The sequence below is a fragment of the Lutjanus erythropterus genome, chromosome 4 (genome assembly GCF_056507025.1).
Source record: "Lutjanus erythropterus isolate fLutEry1 chromosome 4, fLutEry1.hap2, whole genome shotgun sequence".
Classification (NCBI taxonomy): Eukaryota; Metazoa; Chordata; class Actinopteri; order Lutjaniformes; family Lutjanidae; genus Lutjanus; species Lutjanus erythropterus.
The window spans coordinates 44,611,241-44,630,357 of NC_139320.1; the positions used below are offsets into that span (position 1 = coordinate 44,611,241).

General features: G+C 38.8%; 1 protein-coding gene across 1 annotated transcript in view; it reads right to left on the minus strand.

The window, feature by feature from the left end:
- The window catches only part of pdgfd (platelet derived growth factor d), an 88,210-nt gene that overhangs the window by 25,217 nt on the left and 43,876 nt on the right, over positions 1-19,117 (minus strand). Inside the window, exons 2-4 of the mRNA XM_084716632.1 lie at positions 15,954-16,143; positions 13,127-13,304; positions 1,071-1,130 (exon numbers count right to left, since the gene is read on the minus strand). Coding sequence (XP_084572758.1) covers positions 1,071-1,130; positions 13,127-13,304; positions 15,954-16,143 — 428 coding nt within the window. The remainder of the gene's footprint in view (positions 1-1,070; positions 1,131-13,126; positions 13,305-15,953; positions 16,144-19,117) is intronic.

Sequence of the window (19,117 nt, forward strand, 5' to 3'; positions counted from 1 at the left end):
CTATTATTTTGAAATAATACTGTATAATCACAATGATGGTGATGAATAAGGCTTGGTATCACTTAAAAAATGACCAATTACCAAAGTAATACTGATACCTATATAATCAATTATTTGATACCTTTTTTTTCACTACTTCATTTGACATTTATAATTATTACAAAGCAGAATCCTGAAGCTGTTTCAAATGAGAAAAAGTCAACATGATCTGAGAAGAATTTTTGTGTTCAGTGAGGACCAACACTAGAGGTGCAACAATTAATCAAGTAATTGATTGAATAATAATAATTGATTAATCAGTTCAAGATTTTCTGATTTCAGATTCTTCGATGTGGATATTTTTTGTTTTGTTTTGTTTTGTTTTTTACTCCTCTATGACAGTACACTGAATATATTTGGGATGTGAGTAACACCAGACATTAGATGATGTCAGCTTGGGTTTTGGGAAACACTAATTGACATTGTTCATCATTTTCACATTTTAATACAAACAACTATTAATCTTAATTTTAACACGTTCGAAATAAAAATGAAATCTAATTTAATCTAATCAGATCTAATCTAATCATGTGAATGGGAGCACTCCTGGAATAATCCTTCTGAATTTTATTCATTTATATTTATAAGATGCCCGAAACATGTAATAGAGCCATACGTTTAAATATTTTGGTGGCATCTCGGTTTACTGAACTGCAGACTTCATCAAATACACCACCCTTGGCCTCCACACATTGCATTAAATCAAAGAACACTTGTGTTAATTGACTGTGAGCACCATACATTTTTCTCTAGACCTCAGTACAAAAAGGACTGAACACAGGTATTGTTTGACTGGAGAAGTTACTACTTGGTACAGCATTATTTCACGTGATACCTTAAAGTTATCAAGTACATTTTCCTATCTGGAGATTTCTTTTTATTTTGTAATATGCATTTATTTATGTAACTGTTAATGTGTGAGCTCTGTTCCTGCCAAAATATCCCTTATTATAATAATTGTCAAGCATTCCTGTCTAATTTTAATTAATCTAAGGATTTAATAAATTGTTTTATGTGTGTGCATGACTCACCGACATGGGCATAGTGACAGCCTCCCAGTTGGTGTTGGATGCAGGCAGAGGAGAGTCATACTGCAAAAATAGACAGCAGAAATAACCAATCAGCAACTGATCAATTGAGCAGAAAATGGACAAGAAATAAAACTGAAGAGAAGAAAAAGAAAGACGAGTATTAAATGAATAGAAAAAAAATGTGTATCTTATGAAGTTGATTTAGTGCAGGGGTTTTCAATGTCTGAAATTCTGGACTTCCCCTCAGACAAACCTTGGAATCGGATGTTCTTCCTTTAGTTCACTTGGATAGTTTCTGTCAAAATTCCTGTATGTCAATGGGATCATGATTACGTTATTTAATCCCATAGACACTCATCAATTGAGCCAAGATAACCTAATATTGCTGTTACATAACTTCAGACTATACAAAATAAATAGAAAACGTCTGTCCAAAGGCATTTATAAGTCTCTGACTCTGGGAAAGACACGAATATTGACCAATATCGTTCCTCTCAACTATGTCTTTAGAAAACCTAATTAATAACTGGGGGAAACATTGAGTCTCATTCCCTGATTGTCAAATACTTTTTGGAACGAGACTCAACAATCAACTATCTCACCAGCCTGTGATTGGAAAATCACAAAAAAAAATTCTTCCATCACAGGCTAGATTTTCTAAATCCATCTCATGAGCGCTGTAAAGACATTATGCTTAAGGGTTATTATGGAACTTTTGCCTAAAGATGCCAAAAATAAACAGTGTACCCCAGCTTTAAAGGACTCGTGATCTTATGCATGATCTATTTGACTTGTTGCCTCATGCATATACTGATTGAACATCACAAAATCTAGGTCAGCGTGGATTTCTACATGTAGAAACTGTATTTTAAGTGAAATCTGTTCTGTTAGATAGCTACATGATGATCCAAAACCACCATCACTTTAGTAGTTATGCCACCTGTGTTATTTTCTCAGCCATATTTCTACATTTACTCACAGTTACTGTAAGTGATGGCTGAGGGGAGGCAACTACAGTAAATCCATGTGTAAGGGGGGTTGGAAAAGATCACAATCATCATAACAGTAAATGCTTACATCTATCACTGCATTTCTGTCATGGTTTTTGCTTTAAACAGCTTCTAGGAGACGGGTGGAGCTTAACATGTAATCTAAGGTTATCCAAGACATTCAGGTGTCTGCCTGTCGAACTGATGGGCTGTCAGTAAGTCAGGAAAATCCTCAAAGAATTTTCCTATGAAGCCGGTCACAGCATGCCTCTGTGTGTGTGTGTGTGTGTGTGTGTGTGTGTGTGTGTGTGTGTGTGTGTGTGTGTGTGTGTGTGTGTGTGTGTGTGAGAGAGAGAAATGGTCAAAGCGCGTTTAGGTGATAAACACTCATCACACTGACATATTTGGCACATATGCACACATTCTTTATCTTTCTCTTTCTATCTATCTCTCTCTCCCTCTCTCTCTCTCTCTCTCTCTCACACACACACACACACACACACACACACATATGCACAGTCCCTGGCATCACCCTCTTGACTACACACACATAAAATCTCTCTGGCTATTGAATCCCTCTCCTTGAAGAGTCTTAAATACCATCTCCGGTCAATATGGAACAGTTAATCTGTCTCAACCACACTTCAAAGACACAGTGCCCTCACTTTGTCTCCGTGTGTGTGTGTGAGACAGAGAGAGAGAGACAGAGAGAGAGAGTGTGTCTGCTAATGTAATAGAGTTGACATCAAAGCCTGTCAGTGTGCAAAGGTTTTTGTTTAACAGATTCTCGCATGTGGCCTTTGGATAAATGTACTCATGCACATAATAAACGCACACCCAAACCAGCTGTGAATGAGGTCAGGAGGTTTCCTGTAAGTGTGTGTGTGTGTGTGTGTGTGTGTGTATGTGTCCGACTAAATGCATGTTTACGGATTCCTAGTCTCAGTTCCTTTTAAGGTTAAATGCTTCATTTCAAGCACATCTGGGCCACTTAATACAAAAAAAAAAGTTGAAGAGACAGGGATTAGAACATGTAGAGGGAGGACTGAAACCCTCTGAGTGTACAGACTGTAGTCACCTGTCAGCTACAGCACCAAACGTTTTTTCTTTCACACACTCATCACCCTTTTATAAAATGGGCTCTTGTTGAATGGAAATTTGATACGCAGATGTATGCATTTGTTGAAAATTTAACTCGTGACCCTGTTTAATATATAATCAATGGTTGAAGCAAGTCGTTCCTCCCCACCCCCTCCTCCCCTGACACGACAGAGACAGCCAGGCTCCAGGAGCACCATAGGAGCGCAGGGTGCATAAACTGACTTCGAGTCCTCTACTATAAGTTGATCAGCTGGTCATAACCGTCAATAGCCTTGTCCATCTAAAGTTAAGTCCATTATCCTGAAAACAAAAGCCCACTGCTCTGAAAATACACACGCTGGTGGATGAGTTAAGTGCTGGCCTGTCTCACTGCCTGCCAAACTCTATTAACATTTTGATCAATTTAACAGTTCTAAAGATTTCAGGCTTCTACAAGATTATTAATGATTCCTTACAACTCATAAACAGACACTTGCTCATTCGGTGAAAATTCTGCATTAATTTGAGTTCTGATTAGTGCGAAACAAACATAAAAAACAATTGTTCCAGTACAGAATGGAAATTTCAAAGGAGGACACTGCATCTGTAACATTCATGTCAAGTGAAGCAAGTTTCACACCATAGTCATTTCATATTAAATAAAATGTAATATATTACAGATTTCTCTTTTAAAACTATTTTAAACTGATTAAAAACTAAGGTCATGGTAGTTTGGTTTACTTATTCTGGACCAGAAAACATGATTAATTGCCACATAGAACATGAAGAAGTCACACAGACTGACTAGTAGCTCCTTCATTTATTAGTCATCCTGCATCTGTGTGGGGAAATTAGATCCTGGTAAATGATAGCAAGTATTGCTGCACTCTGCTCATTTGTCTTCTCTGATGTTAAACAAATAAAAAATCAACCAGTAGAAACAAGGACAAAAGGCATCTTGTTCTGTAATATATGTATTATATGTATGTTTCACCATCTCTTTATTGAGGAACTACAAAGGTACATTGTGTGAAACATTACACTTCATTTTAGTTCTTTTTCATTTTAATATGTGTAATCTCTGTACTGCTGATGTGCATATGTGATACTGTACCATTGCTACCAATTAAGGTTTTTTTTTTCTTCATTTTCTTCAATGACATGTACAAATGGAGTTGTGTTTTGATTATAAATGAATTAAATGTTTTCTGTCTTCTGGAGTTACATGCATGGTACAAAAAAATAAACAAATAATTACATATATACATATATATAGATCACTTAACTGACAGATGGATTTTATCTTCATTCTAAAATCATGTCTTCTATCATGTAAGCCTGTGATCAGTCTGCTTTGCTGTCACACCACACATGAACTGCACCAGCAACCGGACTGAGACCCATTTTTTCAAGTGGTCTTAGTCATGTTGTTTAGTTTGAGAGCACCGCAGTATGAATGACAGCTTTTACAAGAACATAAATGTACCAAACCTGACAGAAAATTGCACCAGCGTCTGTCTGAGTCATACAAAGAAAGTTTGGGTGTGAGCAGCGCTGTTTGGGCCTATATGCACAGTATGCAAGTTGTGTAGGGCCCTGCGAGAAACGCAAGGACATGCGTTCAAATGCGTAAGCATTAAATGCAACTTGCAATGCTTGCAGGACAGCATATGGAAAGAGCGTAAAAAGTATTGACATCATTTACTTATACAAAAGTACTAATAGCGCACTGTAAAAAATATTTCACAAGTAAGTCCTGCATTCATAAAACCTTACTGAAGTAAATGTAAATATTATCAGCACTGACAGCAAAAGTAGTCATGTTGCAGTAAAATGTTCCCTGTCAGTGTTAATACAGTATATCTGCTGTTCTTGGATTAATATTATAACTGCATTGATGTTACTGCTGTTGACTGCTATAGATGTTTAAAGTTGAGCTCATTCTAACAACTTTATAGGCCACTGTTGGCTGTTTAATCTACAGCAGTGGATATTCTATAATCTCATCAAATGTCTGTCGCATCGCTGTCCTGTGAGAACCACTAATCTCTAAAAAGTCAAGAAACAGACTTTTCTTGTGGATTAAAAAGTACAGTTTTTGCTTCTGGGATGAAATGAAGTAGAAGTATAAGGCTGGATAAAAATACAGTACTTGATGTAAATGTACAGTCCATCATTCAAAATATTCTATTCAATATATTGTTATTTTAATCTCATTCTGTTCTGTATAAGTTTACTTATTCTTAGGATGACAGATGGGGCAAACTGTTTTAAAGGAGGAGGATTGTAGAGGGATCACTGGACTGTCAGGTGTGACATGTTGCAAGTGGTTTATATGGCTCACATGTCAATTAGGAGGGCCTCTTAGCAGATTTCAGTTTAGAGCCCCAGGGAAGCCAGGACCGACCCTGGGGCCGCTCTGTAACACTGCTGCATTTTGGAATAATTGCAGATGGTGTGCATAAAAACTTATATAATGCTAACATGTAAAAGGTGGTGATACATCAACAACTACAGCTTCCAATATAAAATGCAGTCTACAGGAACTTCAAGGATCTTTTTTAGGAGAGTGCAAGTAGGTGAACTGTTTTTTAATATTTTCGTGTTTGATTTATGATGCAATATTTGTACAGAAGTTAAAAATAATATTTCAGATGTGGCCGTGTTGACCGATGCTGAGGGAACAAATTCTTATTTACAGTAGCAGTCTAGTGGAGGGGACACCAGGGAGCTGCCCTTTTCAACCTCCATTTTGTACACTTGGACACTGGAGCAGCTGAGGATTAAGTGTGTGGTAGATGGTGAGGAAGGCCAGAGTGTTTCCCTGTCAACATTTCCTCTGCATGAACAGTTATCTCGCTCTCAGCCGGAGGATATTCAAGTTAGTGGATAAATCACACCAGCTACATGTATAATGTCTCATCTGTGTCTGAGTTTGAGCTAATTTTCAAGTCAAAAATCAGTAAAATGTAAAGTGACGTGAGCCGGTTGGCAATTGGTTGGGAAATATCACTTCAGCATGACATACAACAACCATTACCATGACAACAACTAAACAAGAAGGAGGATGCTGTGGTCAGAACTGTGTGTTGTAGGTTTTATGATTATAACAGAGTTTGATAATGTGGTTGAAAGAGCTAGAAGATGGAGAGCAAAAAGGCCAAAACTCATTTGGCAATTGGCAGCACTTCATAGTCTTCATATTGGGACTGGACTGTAGACGGGTAATTAAATTTAAGGTTAGGACGTAACATTACATTGTTAAGTGTACAAAGAGCCTCTTACCTTCTGCAGAAGCTTACACAGGCGGACTGCAGCTCCTAGTGGCGCCACTGGCGATGGCCTCTAAAAGACGACTGCTGAATCCTTCTTGCCTGCACTACCAGTATAATGGTCTTTCATTTTCTTATATACCGGTTTCAGTTACTTGATCTTCTTCCTGCACTGTTTTGCTGTGTGGTGGATGCCTAATGTAGCAAGTTGACAGGAAATACTGTCAAAGATGCTTATATTCTGCCTTGACAAGTCAAAAATTAAAAGAGTATAGATGGATAAAGAGCACTACAGGCAAGAGGAAAAGTATGTACTTTTGATTTAGGGTTGAACTGTCCCTTTGAAAATATTGTTGTCATAGAAATAAAACACAAGTTTTTTTTTTTAAACCGCACAGACTCTTCATCACAGCGCTCTCCGCAGCGCCCTGCCAACCCCTTTCAACCAGAAAAAACACTATGTGGCAACAGGCTCTAATTAAGACAATAATTTAGCAGATTATTATATAACATGATCCTCTTTTAGTCATAGTGAATGCAAATGGGTTTGAAAGCATCCAATTGGTGCTGTTAATCATTATATATACACACAGACACACACCACACGCACACACACACACACACAAATGTGTTGTTGGTTTCATTTTCAGTCATACTCCATGAGTCTAGTCTGTATGAACAGCACACGTCTGATGACTCAAAAAGGGATTCTGGGAACTAACTTGGATCATGTTCCTTGATCAATAGTGTTTTCCCGCTGCACCTGGCTTAGCAATGCTTCCCAGGAATACCCACCCCAAGTACATTACTGTTACTTGTATGATCTCAGACAGTAAAATCAATGTTGGAAGCAAACAAACACAAACAGGGATCTATAAGGTTCTGAAGTCTTACAAAGATCAACTCAGAGCTGCTTCTGTTCACAGTAAACATAATGAGGCTGCTTTGTGCACTCAAAGAGTCTTTCTTTGAGCCTTTATAACCAAATAGCTCCTAAAATGTTTATCTTACGCAATCAAAAGCTCTCATTACTTCATGTAAGCCTGCACTGCAGATGACGAATCACACACGCTGAAAACAAGATTTGAAAGGGATCAAAGAATAATGATTTGGGGAGGAAAACAGTGACATGAATAATGAGCAATGCCTCTGTTTGACTGCAGTGCTGCCTGCAGATGATAGGCTTTTGTGTCTTTGGAGGGGGAGTAGTTGTATTCTTACATCAGAGATAAAGGTCAACTCAGGTCCCAATCTGCAGAATCCTACAAAAACTCGCTCTTTAAAAAAAGAGGCCCAATTCAAAGTCGACCCAAGGAAAATGAGACGGAATCTGAAATATGGTCGACCTCATTAGACCACATTTACACTTGCCGTTTCAAGTGTCTCATATATGAAATCCAGATGGGTTTTAATACACTGTTGTTTATACTTAGCCACATGATATACTCTTCACATCTCCATTAGCCAGATAACAAATCTGATTGCAATCTGTCTTGGTTTTGCTGGGCTACATGCAAATCTGCATAAGCCTCGCTGCAGCACAGTGAGTAGTGGTAAAGCTTGTAAAGCTGTTGGTCTTGACTAAAAATCACCAGTGGAAGAGTAAATGGGCACTTCAAGAGAAAATTCCATGTGGATGTCTCGTCAGTGTTGGTGGTAAATGTAGTCAATTGATGCAATAAATTGCTCAGTATGTGCTATATTGATTGAGAGGTTCTTCTGCTGTGAAATCTGTTGTTCTTCCTGCATCCAGTGATGTCACAGTTCACCTCTGGGCACCCAGGGACATGCTAGATGGGTACTTTTGTCACCTAACTCTATGTTTTAGCCAATAAAGTAATAGCTGTAGGCTGGAGTGGTGATACAACAACATGGGGAGTTACAAGCTTGTGTGCAATGCATCCTGGTCCTGCTTTAGTGGACTACATTTACCATGAACACTGACTGGACATCCAGTAAATAGTTTCTGGTGAGAAACATGCTCTCTAGGGGTAGAAATGACTGTTAGAGAGCCGAACATTATGATGTCACAGTGAAGTTGAGCTTCAACCTTTTGAATATAAAACCATCATCATCATCATTTTATTCTATTAGATGGCACATGAATTCTTGAATTATGGCCAAAAACATGTTTGTGAGATCACAGTGACCTTCAACCACTAAAATTTAATCACTTCATCTTTTGAGTTGTCAAACAACCGCCATTGCAATCTCTTATGATGATGTATGCTGAGACAATGTACTGTTGTAGGTTTTGTGTATTGTATTGTTATCACACGTTCTATGGTGAAACTAAGGCAAATTTCCACATTGCGGACGATAAAATGTTCATATTCATATTAGTATTTATATTTAACATGACTCAGGCAGAAATCATGTTCATGGACAAGTTCATGTATTGAAGTTTTATTCAAGTTACTTTTAGTCACCGACTTCCTTCCCTTCCCTCCTTTCCTCACTCTCTCATGTATCTGACGTAACCTGTGTTTTCCCAGAAGTTATTGCAAACCATTGTTGGGAAAATTCGGGATAATGAAAGTACACAACTCAACAAAAACATAGGTCTCTCACATTTTTTGACATTTTAATGTGGAAATTTGTGGAAATTTTGCATATTATAGCTTCAAGTCTAAAGAGAAACCAATACTGCAGTGGCACATAGCTCCTCTAATTAAAGGGACAGTTTACTCTGAAGTCCAAAGTACATATCTTTCCTCTGACCTGCTGTTCATCCATTTAAACTGTTTTGTTGTGACTTGCAGAGTTTTGGAGATATTGGCTGTAGAGATGTCTGGCCTCTCTCCAGTTTAATGGGATGAAACAGCACTAGTCCTGTGGTGCTCAAAGCGCCAAAAAAATAAATTTGAAAAACTTAACAGCAATTTCTCTTTCTATAAATCATGAACCGGTTGCAATCCACAGACCTCGTTGCTAGCAGTTTCATGTAGAACCTACTTTCTTTCTGAAGTAGAATCTACCAGAACGACATTAGAATCTAGCAGAACTACTTTCTTTCTTTTTTTCCTCTGCTAAAGGCAGTCCAAAGAAATATTAGAGTGTGTCACTGCTTTTTGGCCAGGCAGTGTACATGAAAGAGCTCAAAACAAGGTCTCTGGATAATCATGAGTAACTGGGTCATGATTCTGGAAAGAGACACTGGTTTTGAATTTTTCAGATATGTCTTTTTGGTGCTTTGAGCACCATAAGCTGAGTGTCATCTAGTCTATTGCAGAAATCTCTACGGCTGGTATTTCCAAAACTCCTTGGGGTGAATTGCCCCTTTAAACCAAAAAAAAAAGTTCACAAAGAGCAGCAATACATGTCATTTTTCCTGCATATCACGGCTCACACGCTCCGTTTCACCTCAAAGAACACCCTTTCTCTGGCGATCACTGTGAAGCACACGTAATCAGGGCTGATAGTGAGCCACTCGGGTATTAGACCTGCATAGACCCAAGACATGCAGCAATAGAACAAGGCTCTATCCAAACCTGATGAGACTAAATATAATCTGGACCTGGCTCACGTTCGGTCATGGGTTTTGGTTGCTATGAACCCAGAGGCCTTGTAAAAAGCTCTACTCAGACAGGAGAAAGTGAGGATAGATGTAAAACATGGCAGGGGTTTAATAGTGAGAATGGGTTTCATTTTGGTCTTTATTCCCTCTCTTTTCCCTGTATGCTCCCCTTTTGTCTCTTTCACACTCACACTGTTTTACTTTCCCTCATGGCTTTTCTTTTATCTAGTCAACCTTAGTCCACTCCATATCTCACTACCTCACAAATGCCTCACTCTGCCTCTCCCCTCACTCTGCCTCTCTCAGTTCAGGTTGTTTTAGTCATTAGCTGACATGCCGATACCATCTCAGACACCTGTTCTCTCCTTCCAATGCTGCTTCTCCTCATTCTCTCCCTCTGCCTCCTTTCCTCTCCCTGCCTCCTCTGCCTCCTCCCTCTTATCTGTTCGACAGGTCTGGAGAGAACAAATTAGACCTGCTAAATTAAGCCACACACACACAGCTCCAACCTAGCTGATGGGAGGCTGTGAGTGTGTGTGTGTGCCTGTGTGTGAAAGATGGAAAGACAAAATCACACACTCCAAACACAGGAGCCCTTTGAAAAATGGGTAAAACGGATCAAATGAGATAAGCCCCAAGAGCTGGATTCAGTTTTAAATGTACAGAAGTGTGATTGTTTGACCAGAGGAGAAATAACAAAGGGTTGAGGAGGGAGGGGAGATGGGGAGAAGCAGTGAGAGTCTGGGGGAGAGAGATAAGGGAGTTATATTTTGAGGTACTTTTACTTTGTTGTCATTATGTTGGGTTGATCGAGGTGAAGTTGCTCTCGAGTATTTTTGGGCTCATCTGGCTCAAATATACAGTTTATGGCTGCGAGATTCCTCTGTTTCCCTTATCCTGTGTGTCATGTCTGCAGTGTTGCCATGGCAACCTCGAACACATGGATTTGTTGTGGTGTTGGTCTTTGAGGTCATGTGCATTCCTAAGATAGTCTTGATTTTATTAGCATTTAATAGACATGGCACTTCAGTCCTGGTATCTGAACATCAGTTAGAAAGACTCTGAAGACACTGGTTCAGCAGTTTTATGTGACTTCAAATGCTTTGTGCAGTACATCACGTGTATACTTACAAATGGAAGAAACATGCTACTTTTTCTTTTGCTGATAATACTCCTTTAGCTTTTATAAAGACTTACTTATAATTTAGTATTGTCACATTGTGATACTGTTACTTCTACCTAAAGGATAAAACATGACAAGGTGAACTAGAGTCAGACTTGAGTCCCAGATTTGACAACATTAAACTCAGCTTGACAAAATCAGAAAAGACAGCAATGGCTTGTGACTTCACTTGAACTTGAGCCTTTTGATTTGAAAATTAATACTTGATACCTTGACACTTAATTCTCCAGTTCCATTGTCTTTGACAGCATCCAATCAAGTTGAAGGAGGCAACTATAAAGATCAAATGTTACGTTACTGAGTTGGAAAAAATTATACCAAAGATCATTTAAATTGTGTACAAAAACGAGGATACAAGGATAGGATACAAGGATACAAGGTGATTTATTCATCATTTACAACAAAGTTGTATGATGAGATTTAAATCTAGTTGAATAACACTCTTTGAGGAATTGGTTGGAAAGATAAATTCAGCAGTTTCACAGCCTGAAGGAAGAAGCTGCTCTGCATGACTGTGAATACTGCTGTATCTCTTGCCAGATGGCAGCAGCGTGAACAGGCTGTGGCTGGGGTGGGTTTTATCTTTTAGTATCTTTTGGGCTCTACACAGGCTACACCTCAAGTCCCTGATATCACTGATGCTCTGACGATGGACACCAAAACACTACGCGGTCAACAAACAGTCACACATCCATTCTGCTGCTGTAAACGTGCTAGCATAAAAATGTGTATAAATCTGACAAAAATAGTCCCTAACAAATGCACTATTTACTCTACTTTGGAGTTTTGGGGGGCATGATGGTACACTGGTTAGTTCACAGCAAGAAGTTTCTGAGTTTGAATGCCCCAGCCTGCTGAGGGGTTGTTCTCTTCCTCCATTACCGTATAAGGATTAGGAGTTACGGATAATGTATAATAATGAATTACAGTCTGAGTGATACTTAAAATACTATGCCCAGCTGTTTTAGGAAATTTCTCAACTGGTTTTGAAAAAATGAAACTATATTTATGTTTACATCTTAAGTAAGAAGGGTTGGGTTGAGTGCCACAGACAGGTAGAGGGAAGTTAGACACATTAGTCATTGGTCTTGGGATTTAATAATACAGAACATGTAGAGTAATGACAGCCTTATCCTTGAAGTAAAAAAACAATCTCAGTACTTCTTATATTTTTTTGCTGGTGATGTGTAGACCTTTTGGTACAAGCTGTGATGAGAGCCAGAGTAAATGTTTTCACAGGAGCTGTAATATCAAAATGAACGTAGAAAGTGAAGGATCGTCTGCAAATACAGTATCTCTCTCCCTCCTCCTCTGTCTCAGTCTTGCCCTTTACTCCATCTGTGCTCACACCACTTTTTTTTTTTCTCAGATAATAAGCGATGCCACCAGTTCGACCCTGCCTGTGATGCTGCGTCTCGTCCCCCCTCTCTCCTCTGCACTCATAAAAAGGGGAAGCCAGGGAACATCTTTAAATGCCTCTCTGTCTCTGTGCTGCTCTTTCTCTTCCCCTTTCCCCTCTGATTATAGGGTGGGAGAACATCTTCAAATCAGAGTCCCTCTCTTTCTTCTTCCCTCCTCCTGACAGAATGACAAAGCTAATCTCCTTATCCGTTCCTTTGACAGCCTTTAAGAGAACCCTTTCTCGTCATCCCTCGTGCCCTCCTCCCCCTATCCCTCCGTCTCTCCTCTGCTGTCAAGTGGACGTGTGAGAAAAGAACAGTTGGCTAATACATTTTGGCATTTTACCCAGCAGTGTTACTAGATCCTACCTCTCTTCCTTCCTTTAATCTCCCCCATCATCCCATCCCTCTCTTTTATTGCCAAGTGGAGGTAAAAGAGTGAGAGAGGCATTTTACCTGGAGCATCGCAGTGGTTCTCGGGCTGAACCCAACATGACACAAAAATACTGAAAACTTTGAGCTGCGTCCCAAATAACAGCTCGTGATTCATCGTCACCTGTGTGTGTGTGTTACAGTGTGTTTGTGTTTTCATCAGAGTGAACGTGTGCATCTCACCAGCAGCGTGTAGTAGATTTTGAATCCTGGCTTTGCAACAAAGTAATCATCAGACTTGAAGGTGACTCTGAGCGTGTTGGTTTTGGAGTTGAGACTAGGCGGTGCCTTCTGCCCACACCAGCGACCCCAAATTATAGTGCTCGTCTCTGATTGGTCCTCCACTTCAACAAAGTCATACCTGGTGTGAGAGAGATGGAGAGGTAGATGAATGAGTGGGAGGGAAGAGGGGAAGATGTAGAATAAAAATGATGTCAAGAAAACAGAAATGGTGAGACTCTGAAACTGAAACATGAGTGGATAAATGTGGTTTTCATCTTTTTTGGCGATAACAACTCACTCACTCAGTTATTTTAATTGCTTACATCTGGGAATTCAGTGACACAAAAAGAAAACAAAGATTACAGACTGTGTATGATAGTTTTTCTGAGTTTTCCTGTGCAATTAGAGATTATTACACTCACTTTAGCTGTGTTTTCTTTTTATGTCTAAATCAAAGGTCCAGTGTGTAAGATTTAGCAGAATATGACAGAAATGGAATGTAATATTCAGAAATACTTTTCATCGGTGAAAAAACAAAACAAAACAAAAAAAAACATTATACTGTTTTAAAATAAAAATCATGGGTCCTCATCCAAGAAAGTTTCTACAGTAGCCCGGAATGGACAAGCCAGACACTGGCTCTAGATATGGCTGTTCACATTTTGCTGAAGTTTTGCAACCAACATAAGTTGTCCTACACACTTGGAAGGGGAGGGTGAAATAAATTGTTTGTAATCTGCAGGCTCACCGCTAGAAGCCACTAAATCCTGCACGCTGGTCCTTTAAGGCAAGAGTCTGACATTTTAGGAATTATACCAAGTTACTTTCTTTGCTTAGAGTTAAATGGGAAGATCAATACCCCTGTCATGTACATAGGCTTAATATTAAGTTGCTGCCAGTAGCCGGTTAGCTTACCTCAGCATAAAGACTTGAGGGGAACAGCTAGCCTTCGTTGCAGTTTGGTTTTAGTACAGATTAAACAAACAAATAAAATGTGCTAATAAGTGAGCTTTAGAGGTGTTTGTTATCTCTGGACGGAACCAGGCTAGCTGTAGCTGGCTGTTTTATCTGGTTTTTGGGCTACGCTAAGCTAACCAGCTGTGGACTCCAGCTCATCTAACTCTTGGCAAGAAATCCAATAAGCCTGTTTTCCAAAATGTTAAACCACACTTTTAAGGGGTTTAGATGATCTGGCTAAATTGTTACTTTATTAACGACTAATTGCAAATGTTAATTATTACTATTTATTTATTATTAATTAACTGCCAAAGCGAATGAAAACATGGGCTTGGCAGATTTTTCTAGTTCCCAGATTAGTATTACTATGGTATTGTTAAAATGTGCTGAAAATGTTCAAAAAGTACTACAAACACTGAAACTGTTTAATCAAGTTTTATATTGACAATCTCTAAATGATTAGAAATGGATTAATGTCCTTTGCGAGGTCAGTGTTTTCATTGATGCAAAATAAACCTGCATTGATGCTACGCCTGCAACTGGAAGACTTACTAATTTAGGCTGTTGCTGTGTGGCAGTTGAAGTGTGGCAATCAGTAATTATTATTATTATAATTATTAATTATTGATTAATGACTTATCATTAGTCTGAAAAAGTCCAGTCTGAAATTTTACCATGGTTTATTGTAAAACCAGTACTCGTTTCATGCCTATTTACAAACTTTCTGATTGCTTGTCTGCTGGCATTTTTTTGCCCCATCCGATTTGTGCAATAGGCCAACACCGCAAATATACCGATCTAGCATGTCCTCTGGCTACCCAGAGACCAAAGTCCAAGCTGAAATAGTCTGTATTTCTTCCTCGCTTCCAGTAACATCACTGGACACAGGAAGAAAAACAGATTCTGCAGCATTAAAAATCAGCTTTTTTGGTTAAAACAGCATGCACTGACAAATTTATTGCTTCAACCGACGACATTTGCCATCAACACTGATTGGATATTCACAGAAACATACTTCAGCTCGGATGATGAGACAAAATTTATGATGTATCCTCAAGTCACCACCCTGCCAGAGCAGCACTTCACAAACAACAAGTATTTTGCAGGAAAAGTTTCCGGGTAACTTGGATAACACTCCAGCAATCAATGCCCCAGTCAATTAGAGAGTCCATCAATCAAACACACACAAACACACACACAGTCGATGTGACAAAACAGACGTGAAAAACCAGGGAAAAGCTACTTTCGCCCTGTTCTTACCTTTCCAAATCCCTCCTCCCTCCTTTTCTCCCCCCTCCTGCTCCCCATTGTCTTTTCCGCAAAGTGCTTACAAAGACGGCTGAGTTGCATATGGGGATTAAAAAGTCTATTTTCTCCCCTCAACCCTCAAGGACAAACTTCTTATACTTCTTGCCAAGAAAGTAAACTTCAACTATCCATCTCTCTCATAGTGATTCCACCCCCTCCACCTTTTTATATTCTTTTCTCTCACACCCTTTCAATCACAGTTTATTGTTGGTGTGTTAATATGAATACATTAACAAATCATTTTCACATGCTTTACTGTTGCACTTGTACATCCTTTCAACTTGAGACTTTTGCTCCATAAACTTTTCCCCTCCTCCTTCTCACTCCTCTCCATCATTCCTTCTCTCACATTCGGGTTCTTTAATCACTGTTACTTTCATCTGACTTTTTTTCTCTTTACAACCGCTTGTAATTCATCAATGCTTCCTCCTCTTTGTGCTCTGACTCTCCATCCGTCTTTCCTCCACTCAGGTATTGTACTCCCCTCTCCATCTGTTTTTCTTTCTGAATCTCATTGTCTTACCTGCACACTCCGTTCTCAGCCTCCTCCAGGCCGAAGTGTCCGTCAAACTCCAGGTGTATGCGGCTCCCAGGCGGTGACAGCAGTTTCCATGACAACAGCAGATTGCGGGGGTAAGCGTTGGGGTAGCGTGGGCTGTGGATGGCTCCACCCACCGGTGTTACTGTGATGTTTTCCTCTTTGCGGTAAAAGTCTGTGGTGAGGCGATTGCTGGCTGTTAGTGGTTACAACTAATCAGTTAGTTAGTCCAGTTGTAAAATAAACACACAAAGCAGCTTGTTCACAGAGACACAAAATGCAAATCTGCATGCAAAAAATAGATTTTTAGGGATTTCAGCAGGTAGACACATACAGAAGAACAAAACAAATATAGACAAACATGACAAATCTGATATTTCAACCAAGTGAAGGCATTATCTCAGTGAAGACAAGTCCATATACTCTCATATCTGTCCCTTTAATATTAACTTAAAGTCAGCAGCTGGTTAGCTTAGCTGGAAAGCTGAAAGTTAACTGTCTAATGTTACTGTCCAAAATCTGTAGGTGGCAGCTTGTTGGGAAGATGACTAAAAAAGTCTCCAAAGTTTTTGGTGAGGGAAAAACTGGCATGACCATCATGAGAATCCATTGTCATAACCATGCACTGTTTTTGCATGTACTATAAACGTATGTACACATGTATTTAACTCTTCATATATACTGGGATCAATAAACATGCTCAGTGGTGGTTCATGTGTGATGACGTTAGTGCCCATTGTAGCCATTTTGTTGTAGTAAGTCAATTTTTTGAAACTTGAACATGATACTGGTTATTTGTTGAAATTAAATTCAGTTACAATCAGCTGATCATAACCATAATCAGTTAAATTAACCTTTTGAATAACCATAATTCCCAGTGGGACGTGCAGGCTTTGACCACTTAATAGACAACATCAAGTGTAAATTATTTGGAATTTTGTTTCTGTGAGTCTAAATAATGCACATCTTCTACACATACAATATTGTAAACAAATAACAAATAAATAAACATCAATGTTTAAGTTTGGACATATTGTCCCGTTTATTGCCTCTGTAATACAGTTGAACCCAGGATGCTCTGTTACAATACCATTAAGCTACTTGATACATCTTAAAGAAAAAGAAAACTATACAATATAGCACACTAACGTCTTTATTCAGAATTATGCAAATCTACACTGTTTGCATCTGGAAGTTGTGGTGGTAGGTGCAGTAGGTATTGCCTGGCAGGAATCTTAACTTTCAGGCAGAGCCAGGCTAGCTGTTTCCACCCGTTTCCAGTCTTTATGCTAAGCTAAGCTAATTGGCTGCTGGTGGTAGCTTTATATGTACATACACATATAGGAGTGGAGTCAATCTTCTTATCGAACTCCTAGCCAGTAATAAAATAAGTGAATTTCCTGAACTATTTCTTTAAACATGCCCTTTCTGGTGTGGTTTAGCCTTTGTAGTGTGAAAAGAAAACATTTGAAGTACAGGAAAAAGAAGAGGAAAGAATAATATGCCTCATCTGTCATGATTCTGTGAAGGTGAGAGTGAAATTTTAAAGTGATTGTGGATCTATTGAACATTGTGTTTGCGAAGACATTCAAGGATATGTCTGAGTATCTGCGCTTGTTTCAAAGTGTAAGTCTGACCTTTTCGCTCCTGTAATATTTTGATGTTTCTTGTGCACAAAAGGGAAATCTGGACACAAAAATATTCAGAATAATGCTCTGCCGGTCATGAATACCGCCAGCAAATGTGAGAGGAGAACTGGCCATGAACCAACATGATGGTCAAAGGGAAATTAGAGATCCAGCAAACGCATTAGGAATAATTCTCCAGTGACCAAAATTCACACCCTGTTTAATAGCAGCTCTTGAGAAGACCAGACGAACAAAGTGACATCACTCCTCTCTGTCAGGAATAAAAAACTGTTGCAGTAAACAAATACTTGTCACCACAGGGAACAAAGTGTGTTTTGCATGTAGCGTTGCACAATACAACAAAATCTGGTACTTTTTCAGTGGTTTTTATTAAGAAGTGTCTGGTATCTGGTAATTGTTGTGGGACCATGTTGGTGTGTTCACACAGAAGGTGAAGTGAGTTTTCACCTCGCCCAGCACTGAGGGTGTGTGTCTGCGTTCACGTCAGCTTCTGACTGAACTGCGCACTAAGGACACTCTTCTCTGTTATTTCCCATCAGTCTTTTTTCCCCTCTCCTCCGTGTATGCATGTACCTTCACCAAGTAAAGTAGATTGGATCAGAACAAAATCTTGGGGGTCACATTTTTTGTATTTTTTAAAAATGTTTAATAGCTTAACAGCAACACAGGGCTGCTAGCACCAACTACATATCACTTTTAAACTGCAGTGGCTCTGTAGTGTCAAATAGAATGGCCAGTAAAAAAGGCACACTGACTCCCACTGTAAGTTTTATTGAACATAATGCCTCTGAATAAAAAAAAATGTCTGTGTTGCTGGAGTAATGTTTTAGTGGAATACTTTAGTGGCCTGTTGTTAGAATCATAGTTTGTAGAACTATTCATAGAAAAATATTTGCTCAGGCATTGTGCAGGATGGGTCTGTAATAAATAATATGTTAATATTAAACCCAATAAATACAATGATGCATTAGCAATTTGCTTTTGTGTAAGAAATTAAAATGTAATAGTTCAAATTTCATTGTAAATGTGTCTTGTACTCTCTTTGTACACTTATGATTTTCCAGCAGAATACTGTGTGTTCAGGGTCCCTTGTGGACGTTCTGTTTCTGATCTGTTAAGTATTGAGGGTCAAACTAGTATCATATCAGTTTCAAGTGTATCTGGTATTGTGATACTAAACCTGGTTTTGGTATCAAAGTCAAAATTTTGATTTTATGACAAAACTATTTGCACATGAAACATGTTCATGTTATGTTTCGTTTAAGTCAGTATACAGTAGTGTGTAAATACCAGTGAAGGTCACTGCACAGCTGTACCAAAATAGCAAATAGCTTGTTGTATGTACATACATAGAAACACAAATTCTTATTCTAAAATTAGATATTCACAATAATTATATAGAATGATAAAGAATAATACAGTGGCTATGATCTGCCATGGGCTCTGTTTATTAGCTGTATTGCTTTACTGACTTCTATAAACTATAATGCTTTCTAAAGT